The 14,494-nt window shown below is 47.4% G+C and overlaps 1 protein-coding gene across 7 annotated transcripts in view; it reads right to left on the bottom strand.

The window, feature by feature from the left end:
• Positions 1–1,535: 1,535 nt before the first annotated feature.
• MAST4 (microtubule associated serine/threonine kinase family member 4) overlaps positions 1,536–14,494 on the bottom strand; it is a gene marked incomplete at its 5' end in the record, with an annotated part of 568,435 nt that continues 555,476 nt past the window's right edge. For all 7 annotated transcript variants that reach the window (XM_079916426.1, XM_079916429.1, XM_079916428.1 and 4 more), the window contains 3 exons: positions 1,536–8,285; positions 8,633–8,814; positions 11,070–11,206. In XM_079916426.1, coding sequence (XP_079772552.1) covers positions 4,396–8,285; positions 8,633–8,814; positions 11,070–11,206 — 4,209 coding nt within the window. In that variant the 3' untranslated portion in view covers positions 1,536–4,395. The remainder of the gene's footprint in view (positions 8,286–8,632; positions 8,815–11,069; positions 11,207–14,494) is intronic.

Below are 14,494 nucleotides of genomic sequence, written 5' to 3'. Positions count from 1 at the left end.
AGGAACTACCCTCTGTCCCTACAAAGGACTGCCTCCAGCCGAGGAAAGTCACTTCAGCCCAGTACTGTTTCACACAGCATATGTATGCCAAAGGGACAGAACTTTCAGGCAAAAGATTTTTTATTTAGACAGGTTAGGGCTGGAGGATATGGAGACGCCAGCTGACATACGAAGGCTCAGTAGCTGCAGCATGCTTGCTTTAGGCCTTGTAAATGCTTCATCCTTCACCTGCAGGTTCTGACAGCCCTCTCCGGGCAGCGCTTCAGTGAAACATCAGATGACTCTGTTAGAGTCTGTCAGCTTTACACTATTAAGAGACTTTCTGTAAAGCTGCATGGCGCAATTCCTAGTAACCATATGCAACAGATCTTCCTTTTCCCCACATCTGAACAGACCCGATGTTCAGTCCGTCTCGGTAGAAGATTCTTTCATTGCCTGCATCCAAGTATTGGGCTTGACAGTCCCACCGGCAGCCTGTGATAAGAGACGGTGACCTTGTCTTTTGGATTCCCAGGAATCCAGGCGATGCTGCTGCATGTTTTTTTATGACGAATGGTGCTAATGCTTCCAGTACAGGGTCTGAGGTGTCTGAACTGCCACACACCTCAGGCCCTGAACCTGGGCCAAGTGACTGACGTTTAGTATACAGAAAGTAATAAAACCAAGGTTCAACAAAGCTGTGGTCATTTCCAGCTTTCTTAGATATATGAGACGCATACGATACTAACTGGGGTAGGAGGTAGGAAGAAAGAGGAATAACACAAAATGACTTTGTGGAAAGTGTTAAAAACATACTGGCAGGAAGGAAATTAAATTGAGTGAACTGCCCTACCACTGAATTCCTTAATGTCTGGCCTATACTGAAGTAAGCAAATTTCCGCAGTTAACAGAGCTACACTTTTTCACGTAACATTTGTGTTGTGAACCAAAAATCTAGAAGCGAAACTGCCTACTGACTAATTAGTAATTAATTAGGACTAATAAAGGAGTCCTATTACAGAGAACGATTAGCTTGCTTGACTCATGGCTTCCCGCCAACCATCAGGTCTGTAATTTTGCACCATATGATTTTTTTTGCATGTAAACTTAGAAAATGAGATGGCTTAGATCGTTCACAGAGGGCCCTGGGTCTTGAATTCAATTGCATGATACCTGGTAATGTTTAGAAAGGTCAAGAGCTTTAGAACCAGAAAAATCCACGCTCTAATCCAAGCTCTCTTTACAGGGTATATGTTAAGTAAGTCACATAGCCTGTCTGGGCCTGTTTGCTCACCAGTAAAATGGGGATGCCACCACCATCTGGTTTGAGGCTTATGTTGGGGCTCAAATAAGATGGCAGATAAAAAGCATCTTGCCCAGTACTAAGTACTAGTAGGCAGACAATAAATGTTAGGTTGCTTCCTTCCTTCCTGATGGTCTTAATGCTTTTTAATTATGAGGGAGGAGACAGGATGGGAGGAAAAGAAAGATGAGAGAACACAATGGTAATTGATGGAGCAAGGTTTTGGGAGAATTGAAGCAGGTGGAGTCATGGAGAAAGGACACTTCTTCCTGAGACTGTAGGGAAAATGGTGAGAATGATGTGAAAGTTGGCAAGTTCTGCAGCAAAGGAAGAAGGTTGGTAGAAAACAGAGGAAGGACTTAAAGGAAGACTTAATCTCAAAGAATGGAACATGTTCGTGTGGGTTAAAAAAAATTAGCAAACCATTCCACTCACCGAAAGGAATCTGCAGAAAACCATCCTTTCCATAAGAGAGTTACATTCAGTAATGTTTTAGAGACGCTATGTATGTGTGTATATGGGAAAAAACTTAATAGTCATTATCTTTTCATGCTAAATTTTTATTTCAATGTTATGCAACTGCATAAGTATAAATATTTGTTCAATATACAACAATTATGACATCCATAGGGAATTTCTTAGAGAAAATAAGACTGCAAACACTTTATTGCACAGATCCTAACAAACTTTGAAGCTGGTAAATCTACAGCTGGGAATACTACCGAGGAGCACATCTTACAATCACAGGAGACCGACCAAAATAGAACACAGGAGAATTTCTACCAGCTGACTGGAGAGGTTTACAACAACGAACAGGTATTACATGAATGCAACCTTAGGTACTCCATAGCCATCCAAAATGCAAAAACATATTTGGCAAAAATGATAATACACTATACAAAATATACATTAAAAAATATCATTTGTAAACAAGCAGCTAGTTGTGCTTTAAAGGAAAGTGGACAGTTAAAAAGCAAAGGCTGTAAACCATAAACTACCTCCCCGACAGGCCTGTCTAGATGTCTGGGTGCAGAAGGATCGGGTTATGACAACCGCCAAATGCACGTATGAATTATAAATGTTGAGACCGTTTTTGAAACCCATTCAAGATCTTTCAACATATTTGTTTCTTCTACAATTCAAAACACAGTGATGGGGAATGGCTAAAACCTCATGGGAAAAAAATTCGGAGCAAGGAGGAGACTTTTTTTCTTTTTTTTTTGGCCATTGCCAACTCATTTTACAATGAAGGACAAGCAAGCGGTTTAAGTTACGCCTTTGTTTTTGGAGCGGAGCTTACAGCCTCACTGAATGATTTATAATCCACAGGGCTGTAAGATGAAGCTGTGCTTAGGTGAACAATGTTATAGCCTGAAGATACTAAGACACTCCCGAGGGGGGTTGGGTGCTGGATTAGTATTTCTTCTTGGTAATTTTTTTTTTTCTCTTACAAAACAAAAAATCCTGCTACGGATCCCAAGCATCTTATAAATACTTATCTGTGTGTATTTTCTCTTAGTGCCTTAGTACTTATGTCAGCAAGTGCTGTCTTACAATATAAAACAATCCACCAGGAAGGAAAACTGCAACAAAAAACAAACAAAAAGATCCTCTCAGCACTAAAATGATTGGACAAATTCTACATATTCCATGGTATACAAAATTTAAATAAGGCTTAGCAAAAGTAAAAAGGACAGTCACATTCAAGCACCAAATAGCTCCAACAAGTCTTTTTGTTACAAAAATGCTGCTCTTTATTAATACAGTATTTTTTTTTGCATACAAATAAAGAGATCATGTTATGAAATGTACGGAGCTACTTGATGCATCAGAAATGAATGTGAAACCCAGGAACTTGCTAAAAACAGCAAGCTTCGTCTACAACATAAGGCCCCAGCTATGTATTAAAATGTATCTGATGTCCTGATTATTCCTTAAAATATATGCTATGATGCCCAAATCCACAACCCCACCCCGTCCCCCGACTTTTCCTCAAAAAAGCAAATTTAAAACCTCTTCCAATGCCCGATGCTTATGACTCAACCTAAGTACTAGCAGATTGGTGTGCGGCCAGCAACTTTCCTTTATGTTCAACAGCAGGGCTGGTGCAGAACTACTATAAAATGTGTGCTTCTTAGACTAGTGACTCATAGCATAAAGGCCTGAGTTTAAGAGCATGAAAAGGAAAAGCGAGAGAACAGAAAGGGAAAGCAAAAGAACAGAAATAAGTCGACGTGTGTTTATAGCCCCTGCTCTACCTATGGTGAGGAGTTGACATACACACCCACAGACAAGGACAACTGGCCTTTCAGACAGCTGGGCCCAGGATCAAAATGGCTATTAGGATGACCATGAAATGAAATGAAAATGGCTAGCTCCATCTGTTGTGGCCATTTCTGATGGAGGAGGATTCCAAAGGCAGTGATTTGAGTAGTTCTTTAGATCTGGAAGTATAGGTAGCCAGATACAGTACTATCAAAATCACTCGTTAAAAATACACATGAAGGCTTACAATCTAGTGTATTTGGGGCTCTCTTTCACCTTCAACTCGACTTAGAATGTTTTAACGTAGAAAAAATGTAGCCTTGAAATATTCTTTTCTACCACAGACCAGAACACGTGGGTGGATGTGTATATACACGAATATGGGTGCATCTATACTTTTACATATGCCCAGGTTTAACCCTTTTGCTTCATTACTGCATTATGATCAACGGTAGAGCGAAAATCTTATTAAAAAAAAAAGTTGTAGTAAATGATGCCATCAGCAGCAAAGTATCGACTCTATATCCCCCAAACCAAACACATTGCTAGGTATTTACAGAGAAAATCGTTTTCCTCAACAATCCGCAACCTCAACCTCAACCAAAAAGACTTTTTGTTTTTTTATTTTTATTTTTTTTGTACAAACACTATCTGGTAACAGTTTACCGGTTCCAATTGGGAAGGCATTTGGAAGAAGGTCCCTTCTTTTCCTGTTTCTTCTCTCCCCCTTCTTCGGTGAGGCTCCAGGCTCTGCCTGGGGGGGTTCCCACAGTGCTGGTTTCCAAGGTAGTCAAGATGCAGTTACACACGCAGGCTGGGTCCCCCAGTCCCGCCGGGGGCCTGCCCCATCACAAGGCCTTTTTGTGTGGGCTGCCGCGCAAACTCTCTTTCCCCCGCCTCTGTCGCACCCCGGAGTCCTTCTCAGAAGGAAGGGCGATGGGGCGCTCCGCGCTTGGAGCGGGGAACGGCTTGGTCACCTCTCTGCCCACATTCTGCTTCCTAGTCTGAGCTGGCTGGGCGGGGGCCGGCTCTTTCCCTTTGGTTTCTCCCTCGGTGGTTGCTCCTGAGAGGACCCTGTCCCGGTGGCTGGCGCCCTCCCCCACGCCTGGGTTGGGGTGATAGGATTCCAGAGTGATGGCTGAGCTGTGGAAGGATGGCAAGGAGTCGCTCTTTGTCATTTGGGTTCTGCCATCCCCCCCAGGCAGGGGCTTTCGATGGTCCCTGCTGCTGGAGGCTGGGGGCTCAGCTGTGGCCCTGCCGGCCTTGGCAGAGAAGGTGTCGCTGCAGGTTGTAGAAGTCTCTAGAACTACTGATCTAGCCTCGGGAAAGCCAGAGGAGTAGCTCAGAGACTTCTCGGGGAGGGCAGTGCAGCGGAAAGAGCTCTGCGCCGTGGCCGAGGGCGACCGTTTCATGCCACTGGGCTTGCCCGCCTCCGTCAGTGGCTTCTGGGAACCGGGCCCTTTCCCCTTGGCCTCCGGCCAGCCCTTCCCGGCGGCTGCTGCCGGCCTCTCCGTGCCCTTGGGCCCAGCCTCACCTTGCACCGGGGAAAGGCTGGCCCCCGGCTTCCCGCTGTCCACAGGGGAGTAAAGTGCTTCGGTGCATTTCTTGCCTTCAGACTTCCCGGCGTCAGCGCTGGCAGCCGGCGGACTCAGGCTCCTGTCTGTCTGTTTGCACAGAGGGGGATAATCTTTCACAGTGGATGGTTTGGGGGCCTTTGGAGATGGGTTCTGCCTTTCCCCTACAGTGGGAAGTTTCTGGTCCACCGACTCACTGGCCCCTAGGGGTCCTTGCCGTGGTGGATGTGCGGGCTTCTCCAGTGCCTCTGGGGGATGCCCACTGCTGGTGGGTCTCAGCTTGGTGTCTGGAGGACCCCATTCCATGTGTAGGGGGACTGAGGGCCCACTTGCTCCCTGGCCAATCACATCGCGGGCTGTGTTCTGGGGACCTGGGAGGGCAGGGAACTCCTCTGACACACCCTTACTGCTGCCCTTCCCCTCTCTGCCGGGGGGCTGAGCACCAGGCTCTTTGCCCACTGCAGCCTCAATGCTCAGCTTCTGGGAGAAGAGGGGCCGGTCTGGGTGCTTACACTTTGGAGGGTCTGTGTCGGGGCCAGACCTGGGCTTGTGGCTGCTGCTTTCACAGGGCACAGCAGTGGGCTTGGGAGGGTCCTGGAGGCCCAGGATTGAGTGTGTAGCGCAGGGCCTGCTCCCAGGCAGAGAGCCAGCAGGGTAGCTTTGTTGAGTGTAATGCTGCTGAGCGGCCAGGCGAGGGAGCTCTTTGGTGGTAGGTAGGGGCTGAGAGTTACTGGTGAGGTGATGCTTCTGCAGGGGCTGTTCTTTCCTTTCTGGCTCCTTGGGACCATCTTTCTGCACAGATCGGAAACCGGAGAGCTTTTCACTCTTCTCACTCTCTGTCCCGGGTGGCTCCAGAGACCACCTGGCAGAAGCGGATGCCAGCTTCGATTCCGGGCCACTCCTTCCCTTGACCAGCTCCCTCTCACAAGGAGCCGCTGCAGAGTGCAAAGAGGGGTCTTCTCTGGCCAGTGGTCTCACCTCATCTCGGCCGTCTTTGGGGTTTGTTTTCCCACAAGGCCCGCATGCTTTCTCCAAGGCCTGGGTCTGGGTGGAGACATCTGGGCGGGTCCTCCCCACAGCGGGGAGGGTTTTGGAGTTGTCACTGGTTTTAGCAGCTTCTAGTGGATACAGCTCCTTGGAGGGGTCTCTGCGGATGTCGGCCCTCAAAGCCAACCGCTCACTTCTGGCTGTGGAAGGGCCCCTTTCGGACGACTCCCTCCCGCTAGGCTTCTCCCTCAAGGGGGCACCTTCAGGTGGGAGCGGGCTGCGCAATCTAGACGGGTCAGCACCTTGGAGGTTCTGCCCCAGGAGGGGAAGGAGCTTAACGTCGGGCCTGTGGTCTTGGTGTTGGCTGGGGCTGCCCTCTCCCCGCTGGGGATGGCTTTCCACGATCGTCGCCGGGGTCCTGGCTGCGTGGGAAACCTTCCTGTCCAGCTTCAGCTCTGGGTCAGGCAGGGGTGACGCCGGTGAGCCCTGCAGACCCCGGCTGGGTGGTGGGAACCGAGGCTCGAGCAGGTAGGATTTGTTCACCTTGAAGCTGGCAGGGGAGGACTCCCTCTGACCCGCAGGTTCACCCTTCCTCCCCACGCTGCCGGCGGGAGCCTGTGGCACAGGGGGCCCTACGTCACTGCCTGGGCTGGGGCTCTGGGCAGGCTCTGGTGAAGGCAGCTCCGTCTTGGAGGCCTGCGGTCCAGACAGAAGAGCAATGTCCAAAGTGCCCTCAATGGGCTTCAGGCATGACACAGACCGCCCTTCCAGCTTATACTCGGAGGGGCTTTTCCGGACAGGCGACTCTGGAGCAGCTAAGCCCGGCTTCTCCGCTCCACTGTCCACCCGGCCAGGAAGGGCCTTGAGAGGGACAAAGGAGACGGTGCTGAGCTGAGCCACGTGGCCGCTGATGAATGGCGCGCGGCTCTCGGAGGCCGGCTGGGCCTCCTGCTGCCCCCCGGCCGGTCGGCCCGCGCTCCCCGGCAGGCCCTCCTGGGCACCAGGTGTCATCTTGGGTTTGAGCACAGGGCAGGGGCCATCATCTTTGTCTTCAAGGGACATCTTCTTTCTGAGGTAATCGATGTTGGCCAGCTTGCTGTCTAACTTCTCACACCGGGGACCCTCCTTGGCCTGCGGGGACTTCTCCGTGTACTCACCCTTCCCGGAGGTGGGCCTGTGGGTGGCGTGACAGAGACCGTCTTGGAGGGTGCTGTGAGCCGAGGCTCGTTTGAGGTCACCGGTGCCCTGGCTGTGGTCCCCGGGAGCTGCTGCCCCCTCCGAGGTGACAGCCTCGCTGGCCCGCACACTGGCCTGCTTGTGGAGAGCATCTTTCAGCAGGCTGCCCGGGGCCTGGGCCTCCTGCGCGGCTGCTTTGTTTTCAAAATGATTTGACCTTTCCGAAGCCTTTGGATAGATTTTCTTCTCTCTGTCTTCTAGCCTATAAGCAGAGAGGTTTTCCACATCATTGCCAAGTGCATGGGGTTTCTGGCGGGATTCCTGTTTCTCTGGGAGCCCGTCGGGTTTCTTCACCACCACCTTGGCCTTCAACTTCTCTCGGTCCAGCTCGTCCACAGACTCCTGTCGGCCCAGCTTCCGGGACACAGGGCGTTTCAGGCAGCCTTGCTCCACAGGCCTGGCCCGGCTGAGGGCAGGCGCGTCACACACGTTCTCCTCCAGGCTCTGCAAGGTCACCTCCCGCTGGGACTGCTCCCGCGGCGGCACCTCCTCCTGGGTGACCTCCAGGCTGTGCTTGCGGGAGCACAGGTGCTTCTTGTCACTGCCGTAGGAGGGAGAGAGCTTCTCCTCCGACTGCACGCGCTTGAGCAGCGGGGACCGCGGGGGCTCTGCGCTCTTGGGCCTCACGATGTGTCTGACGATGGTCGGGGGGGAGTGCATTTTGCTGGGAAAGGCTTGAGAGATCTTGGAGTTGCCAAGTGAATGTCCCAACAGAGGGGACGGTGACCGCTGAGGGGAGGTGGGCTGTGGAGTTGGAGAGGGTGTCCGGGCCAGCGGGGAGAGCGGGATGCTGCCCGCTGACTTACGTCTTCCTGACCGGTATCGCTGCCCGCTGAGTTTGGGGGCCAGGCCGTGGAGAGTGCTGGGCCGGATGTGTCCTGACCCTGCTGGGGAGTTGGGGGCACTAGAGCTTGGGGAGCTGCTCTGGGAGGAGTTAGTACCTGTGGGCGGAAAACAGGATGCTGTGAGCAACGGCCACTTTCCCTTTGCTTTCCATGCTTCCAGACCTAGCTGTTTCAGATAAGGTCAGGTAAAGGTCAGCAAATTGTCTTAGCATCTAAGTCTAGTGAATAAATGCTTTTCAGATAAACCTCCCCACACCAAGGGTTAACCCAGTACTTCCTGTCTTTTTTAATGGACCGAACAGCTGTATCTTCTGACCTTCCTATAAATCCTGTTCTCTGTCTATTACAACCTCAACCTTCTTTCCTTAAGCAGGAATAAGCCTCTCTTCCAGGATCTCAGATGGTGACCCCTCAACTCTTGAGAGGCAAGGAGACTCACTCACCGGATGGGAAGTCGGGGGTGGAGCGGTAGCTGGGAGTAGGGGATCGGGGAGACAAGCTGTGAGTGGGGGACCCCGGGAGGCTCTCCCCCGATGACAGGGATCTGTTCAAGCAGGAGAAACTTCGGCTGGTGTGGAGTAAAGGAGAAGGCTGCTTGGCTAGTTTTTTGAAAAGGGATCTTCTCCTAGAGTGAAAACAGAAGAAAACTGATCAGAGTCTACATTCAAAACCACTCCTCCTGCCCATAGCACCAGTGCACTCAGTACACGCCCCTGTGCCAGAGACGGTGATAGGATGACGGCAGATCCTTTTAAAGAGAAGGATCCCACTTTTATATTCAAAACTTTTTTATGACTTAGAAAGGAAGAGGTTTTGATAATACACAATGGAAGCTCTCTTCTCTTAATTTCAAGCACTTTAAGAAGAGCTGTGAAAATAGGAAAAATATATAATAAATATACATTCATTTATTTATATGTCAGGTTTTTGAGGACATGGTTTTTTGCCTGAAAGCTTCTGAGTACATAGCCCCAAACACACTGACACAATTTAATTAATTAAGAGATAATACAAAGTAAATCCCTGGAAGAAAAACCATCATCTTGGATATAGAATTCTTGGATGGTGATACACTGGGTAGAGGCTTTATCTCTGAGGGGCTGTTTGCTGTGCTTATTCCATTGTGAGCTCTTGAATATTCCTCATGACTGTGCACGCTGTACATTTACATAGAAAAACCGAGCAAGGTGAAACGAAGCTTATCACATCAGTAGGGCAGGAGACGCCACGCTGCAGCACAAGCAAATGTGCAGTTAGTGTCCCACGAGCACATCTGAAAGCTAGGAGCACAGCTTCAGGTGGCTTCGAAGCGCAGGTGGCTGTACAGAGTTCCTTCATCCCCAGGTAGTTTACGCTCTGCTACCCCTTGAAGCAAGCGTGTTCTATATGACCTAAACCACCATTAAAATATAAAGCTCACATTAAAAAAAAAAGGAGGATCTCAAAATGTGTGTGTGTGTGTGTGTGTGTGTGTGTGTGTGTGTGTGTGTGTAAGTTTAATCACAGCAATACACGTACTTGGGTTAAAAAGTCAAATAGTTTGTAATGAAAAATAGCAACTCCCTGCTCTGCCTTTTTCCCAATACCCAGAGAAACCACTTTCTAGTCTTTTAGCTGTTTCTTTTCCTATTTGTCTGCATATTGCTATGAAATGTACTTATGCTGTTTTTTTAGTTTTTCGATTTTAGAAATTATCTGTTGATTTCCTACCACAAAAAAATGAGAATTAAGCTCTCATACAACTGCTTCCACCTTCTAACCGAAAACACTTCCCTGTTTCTATTCCTCTTAGTAGCGCTAAACCAAAATTTTTGGTTAGAAAAAAAAGGCTGGTGTTTTCTTTATTTACATGATAAATACTGTTCACAGCTCGGCCATAATTCTATTTTCCTTCCTTGTATAACTCTGTCTTTCCTGGAGTCAATAATCATTCCTTTCTCATTTGCTTATTTTTCTTTTCTATCATCAAAAATCCTCATAATGTGATCCAACACACCAAATCCAAGTGGGCAAAGTAGGGCTGCTGTGGCATGGTGCAGGGAGCACATCTAGACAACTGCCTGGCAAGAAACATCCTCACCAGAAACACACACACACACACCTTGCTAGTGCCTGCATGGGGCACAAAATGGTACCCACGGTGCCTCTCACAGTGCAAACGTGTAGCCAAGTTAGGCTTTCAGTCAGTAAAACAAAGCCTTTCTATTTCTAGGCTTATTTGGATGCTTTAAAGATCTAGTTATCTTCAAACATCTGGCATTAAAAAATAGCACCTGGGGCTTCCCTGGTGGTGCAGTGGTTGAGAGTCCGCCTGCTGATGCAGGGGACACGGGTTCGTGCCCCAGTCCGGGAAGGTCCCACATGCCGCAGAGCGGCTGTGCCCGTGAGCCGTGGCCGCTGGGCCTGCGCGTTCGGAGTCTGTGCTCCGCAACGGGAGAGGCCACAACAGTGAGAGGCCCATGTACCGCAAAAAAAAAAAAAAAAAAAAGCAACTGTTTGTTTTTAGATAATGTAAAGGACGTTATTAAATACAGATATCATGCTAAAAACTGCCTGAAGTTTCAGTTCCTCAAATCCAACTCAACTGAAATGAAGTCTAGAGGCTTAAGAAAAGGCAAAGGGCTTTTCATGGTTCTCACACATGAGAAGAAGCAATATAAATTCTTCTACAGTGTAACTACGTAAGTCTTTTCACTATGAAAAAGAATGCTGTTATGAAGGAATATAAACGCTAATGTATAAATACATGTGAACCACGGGGCAACATTTCTCACAGAGAAATGGACCCTTCTCATATGCAAGCATTTACATCAAGCAAGGAGTAAATGTCGCTCAGTGCGGGAATGCACCAAACCCATGAAGAGGACGGCTCTAACTCACCTTTCCAGACTTTCCTTCTTCTTGGATTTCTTGCTCCGCCTCACCATCCGGCTCTTATAGCTGTTTCTCCTGGCTGGCCCCGTCTTGATTGATGTGTTCTCAAATGGGGTGGTCGTGATCGACACCTTATTTCCACTCTATAAAAATACGACGTGGTATTAAAGCGAAATGCTGTGATGAAACAAGACCAGAACAGAGATAGGAGAGCCAAAGACAAAGAAAAGATCCACAAGGATGGACATACAAAAGGCTTCCATGGGTCAATGACCCTTCAAGCAGTGAAGTCCTGACAAACTCGGTGGAAAAAAAATGTGAGGTTTCCTTAAGAGGGTGGGATCTGGAACTCCACAGAGCTGAGCTCAAATCTGAGCCTGTGACCCGAGCACTTGCTTTCCATCTAACAGGAGAGTCACACCTATCTCATAGGGCTCGTCTGAAGATCAAGGAGATAGAGTCTGTAAAGCCTTTAGCACTGAGGGTGACACATGGAAAGGACTCTATAAATCACAGTTATCCTCATCCATATGTATTAAGTATAAAGATGCCCAGGGGCTCTCTAGAAATCATAAAAAACCATCATAAAGCAGCAAAACGGAATGAGACTTCTATTTTAAATTATTTTTAAAGGTTCCTTTTCTACCACCAGAAAACCTGTCAGCAGGCAGAGCTGGAAAGTTCACGCCAGCGGGTATGAAACAGCCTCTGTTTGGCCAGGTTAGGCATGGTGAGGTCATTCCTGGTGGGTTTCTGTGCCCTACCACTTGAACCTGGGACAGGGGCCGGCTGGGCAGGCCCTGGGGACAGATTTGAGAGCAGAGTTAGAGGGCAAGCTGAGGTGTGCCCTGGGCAAGTGGGCAGGACCCACCCCCTTCACTCCCGTATCAATGACCTCTTCTTGAATTTCTTAATAACCAGGAGAGAAACATGTCCTTTCGGAGTCACAGATGGCCCCGATTACCTTAAGAAGACAAGAAGCATACGGAGAAGGGCCTTTTTTTTTTTTTCCGTACGTGGGCCTCTCACTGCTGTGGCCTCTCCCGTTGGGGAGCACAGGCTCCGGATGCACAGGCTCAGCGGCCATGGCTCACGGGCCCAGCCGCTCCGGGGCATGTGGGATCTTCCCGGACTGGGGCACGAACCCGCGTCCCCTGCATCGGCAGGCGGACTCTCAACCACTGCGCCACCAGGGAAGCCCGAGAAGGGCCTTTTAAAAGGCCTGTGCCTGGAAGATGCCTAGCAACTCAGCTCTAAGCGGTATTAAGAGATGGGGAGTTGAGCATGATGGGGGCTGGGGACTGGAAAAACAGAGATTGTTTTAATATCAACATCCACCTTCCCTCCCAACTTGGGAAGTAATCCGTGCCATTATAAGAAGAAAAGAGTAAAGCATATATATATTAAAAAAATCACTGAGGAGCTTACCACCCAGCTAACGTTGGTAACATTTCTGTATATTTCCTGCTGGTCTCTTAACAGGCATGTAGAAAGTATGTATATATATATATATATAGACACACTTTATAAATAATTTAAATCTTAATTAAATTAATCTCATATTTAGTTTTATGTTTTTTGTTCACTTCACATTTCCTAACTTTGAAAAACTTGCCCTTCATCACTGAATATTCCTTAAGAACATGATTTTTACTGGCTATTTAAAAATATTCCATGAGATGGGTGAATCACAATTTAACTATTTTCCTACAGCTATTGTTTTCTATCTCGCAATTCTTGTAAGGGTTGGAATGAATACCTTTATCTCTAAATCGCTGTCCGAGCCTCTGACATTTCCCTTAGATTACATAATTAGACCCAATACACGCAGCAAAGGGTCTAGGTGGACTTTTTAGCGACTCTTGGGGCCTGGTGATACACTAATTTCCAGAAGGGTTACGTCACCTCGTGCTCTTGCCAGCAGCGCACGAGCAGCAGCCACAGAACGGGCCCATCAGAACTGAATATTAACATTAAACAGATTACTGATTTTACAGGAAAAAGTTACATCAAGTTTTAATCTTTGTTCTTTGGCTATTAACAAAGCTGGACTTCGACTCATTTATTTTCGATGATTTCTATTTCTTTAGAGAACGATTTGTTCATGTCTTACATCCAATTTTGTATCAGAAAGTCTTAGTACTACTGATTTTAGAGTTCTTTATATATTTAAGAACATATAATCCCATACTTAATGTCATAATTGTAAAAAAATATTTTAGGGAAATGAGATTTGAACTTGAACAAGAGAAACAATTTTTCTTCATCCTGAAAGAATAAAGTACATGTTTTATATGCAAATGCCAAAACTTTAAAAATAAACCTTAACCTGATAGTAGAGACTGACATTCAATTTATTCTTTAAACTGAAAACTCAGCTTTGAAGTATGAAAGGCCTACCATTGAAGGTTGTTTGGTATGGGATTTTCTCTTTACAAATTGAGTGAGGCCAGGCTAACTGAGCGAGGCCAGGCTAAAGTTTTAGTTTTTCCTGCATGCCTTAGGGGAAGGAAAGGGGCAACAAACATGATGGGAGTTCATCTTTCATTGAAGTTCCTTTCGTCCTTTTCTACATCATATACAGAGTGGACACAGAGCCACAATGATCACCGGGGCTGCTAGAGCCCATGAGCCATCTAAGCTTGAATCCACTTCCACCCCTTCTAACACAATTCAGCACTGACTTTTATATCTTTACCTGTAAGAGGCTCACAATGCCACTGAGCATCTTAAAAGCACATTGTGAATATTAAAGCATTTTTCACATATATTCTCTTACTTTATTTTCACAACCAAGTCATGAGGGTTTTTTTTTTTTTAAACCCTATGAGGTAGGAAGGGATTATTATTTTTCGACTAGAGGTAAGGAAAAGAGATTCAGAGACACTGAGATTCTTTTTTCCCAAGGTCACAGAGCCCAGTGGGAGAGCCCAAAGCTGGCTCTCCCGCCCCTCACCCCACACTGCCCACTCCTCTTGGGCAGGGGCATGCCCTGATCCCTTCCATCTCTTCCTCCCAGCAGAGCGCACAGCTTGTACTTAAAGAGTGGTGGTGAGGGAACGAGGCACTGGATCCATGTAAGGAATGATCAATGTATCCGACTGTCAAGAAGAAATTTTAAAAATATCGTCAACATTATATGAAAAAAATATAATATAAATGCTGAACATTCCTCACCAGAAAAGTTATGACCAGGGTTTGCTGAATCAGAGCACGTCATTAAGTTCTGGACAAAAGTCCCTTTCCACTATACAACCAAACCCAGTTTTCTTTTTTTTGTTTCTACATATGGCTGTTCCAGATGACAGTTCACTTGACTTATGGAAATACACAAAGAGATAACTTCCCTAAGGGGAAATACAGACACAAAAAAAATGCAGAGTGCAAACAGTTGGTTGGAAACGTTAATGATTACAAAAATGGTAAGCAAA

The sequence above is a fragment of the Stenella coeruleoalba genome, assembly GCF_951394435.1.
Source record: "Stenella coeruleoalba genome assembly, chromosome: 3".
Classification (NCBI taxonomy): domain Eukaryota; kingdom Metazoa; phylum Chordata; class Mammalia; order Artiodactyla; family Delphinidae; genus Stenella; species Stenella coeruleoalba.
The sequence above is the reverse complement of the archived record's forward strand: the minus strand, read 5'-3'. Positions and strand labels throughout refer to the sequence as shown.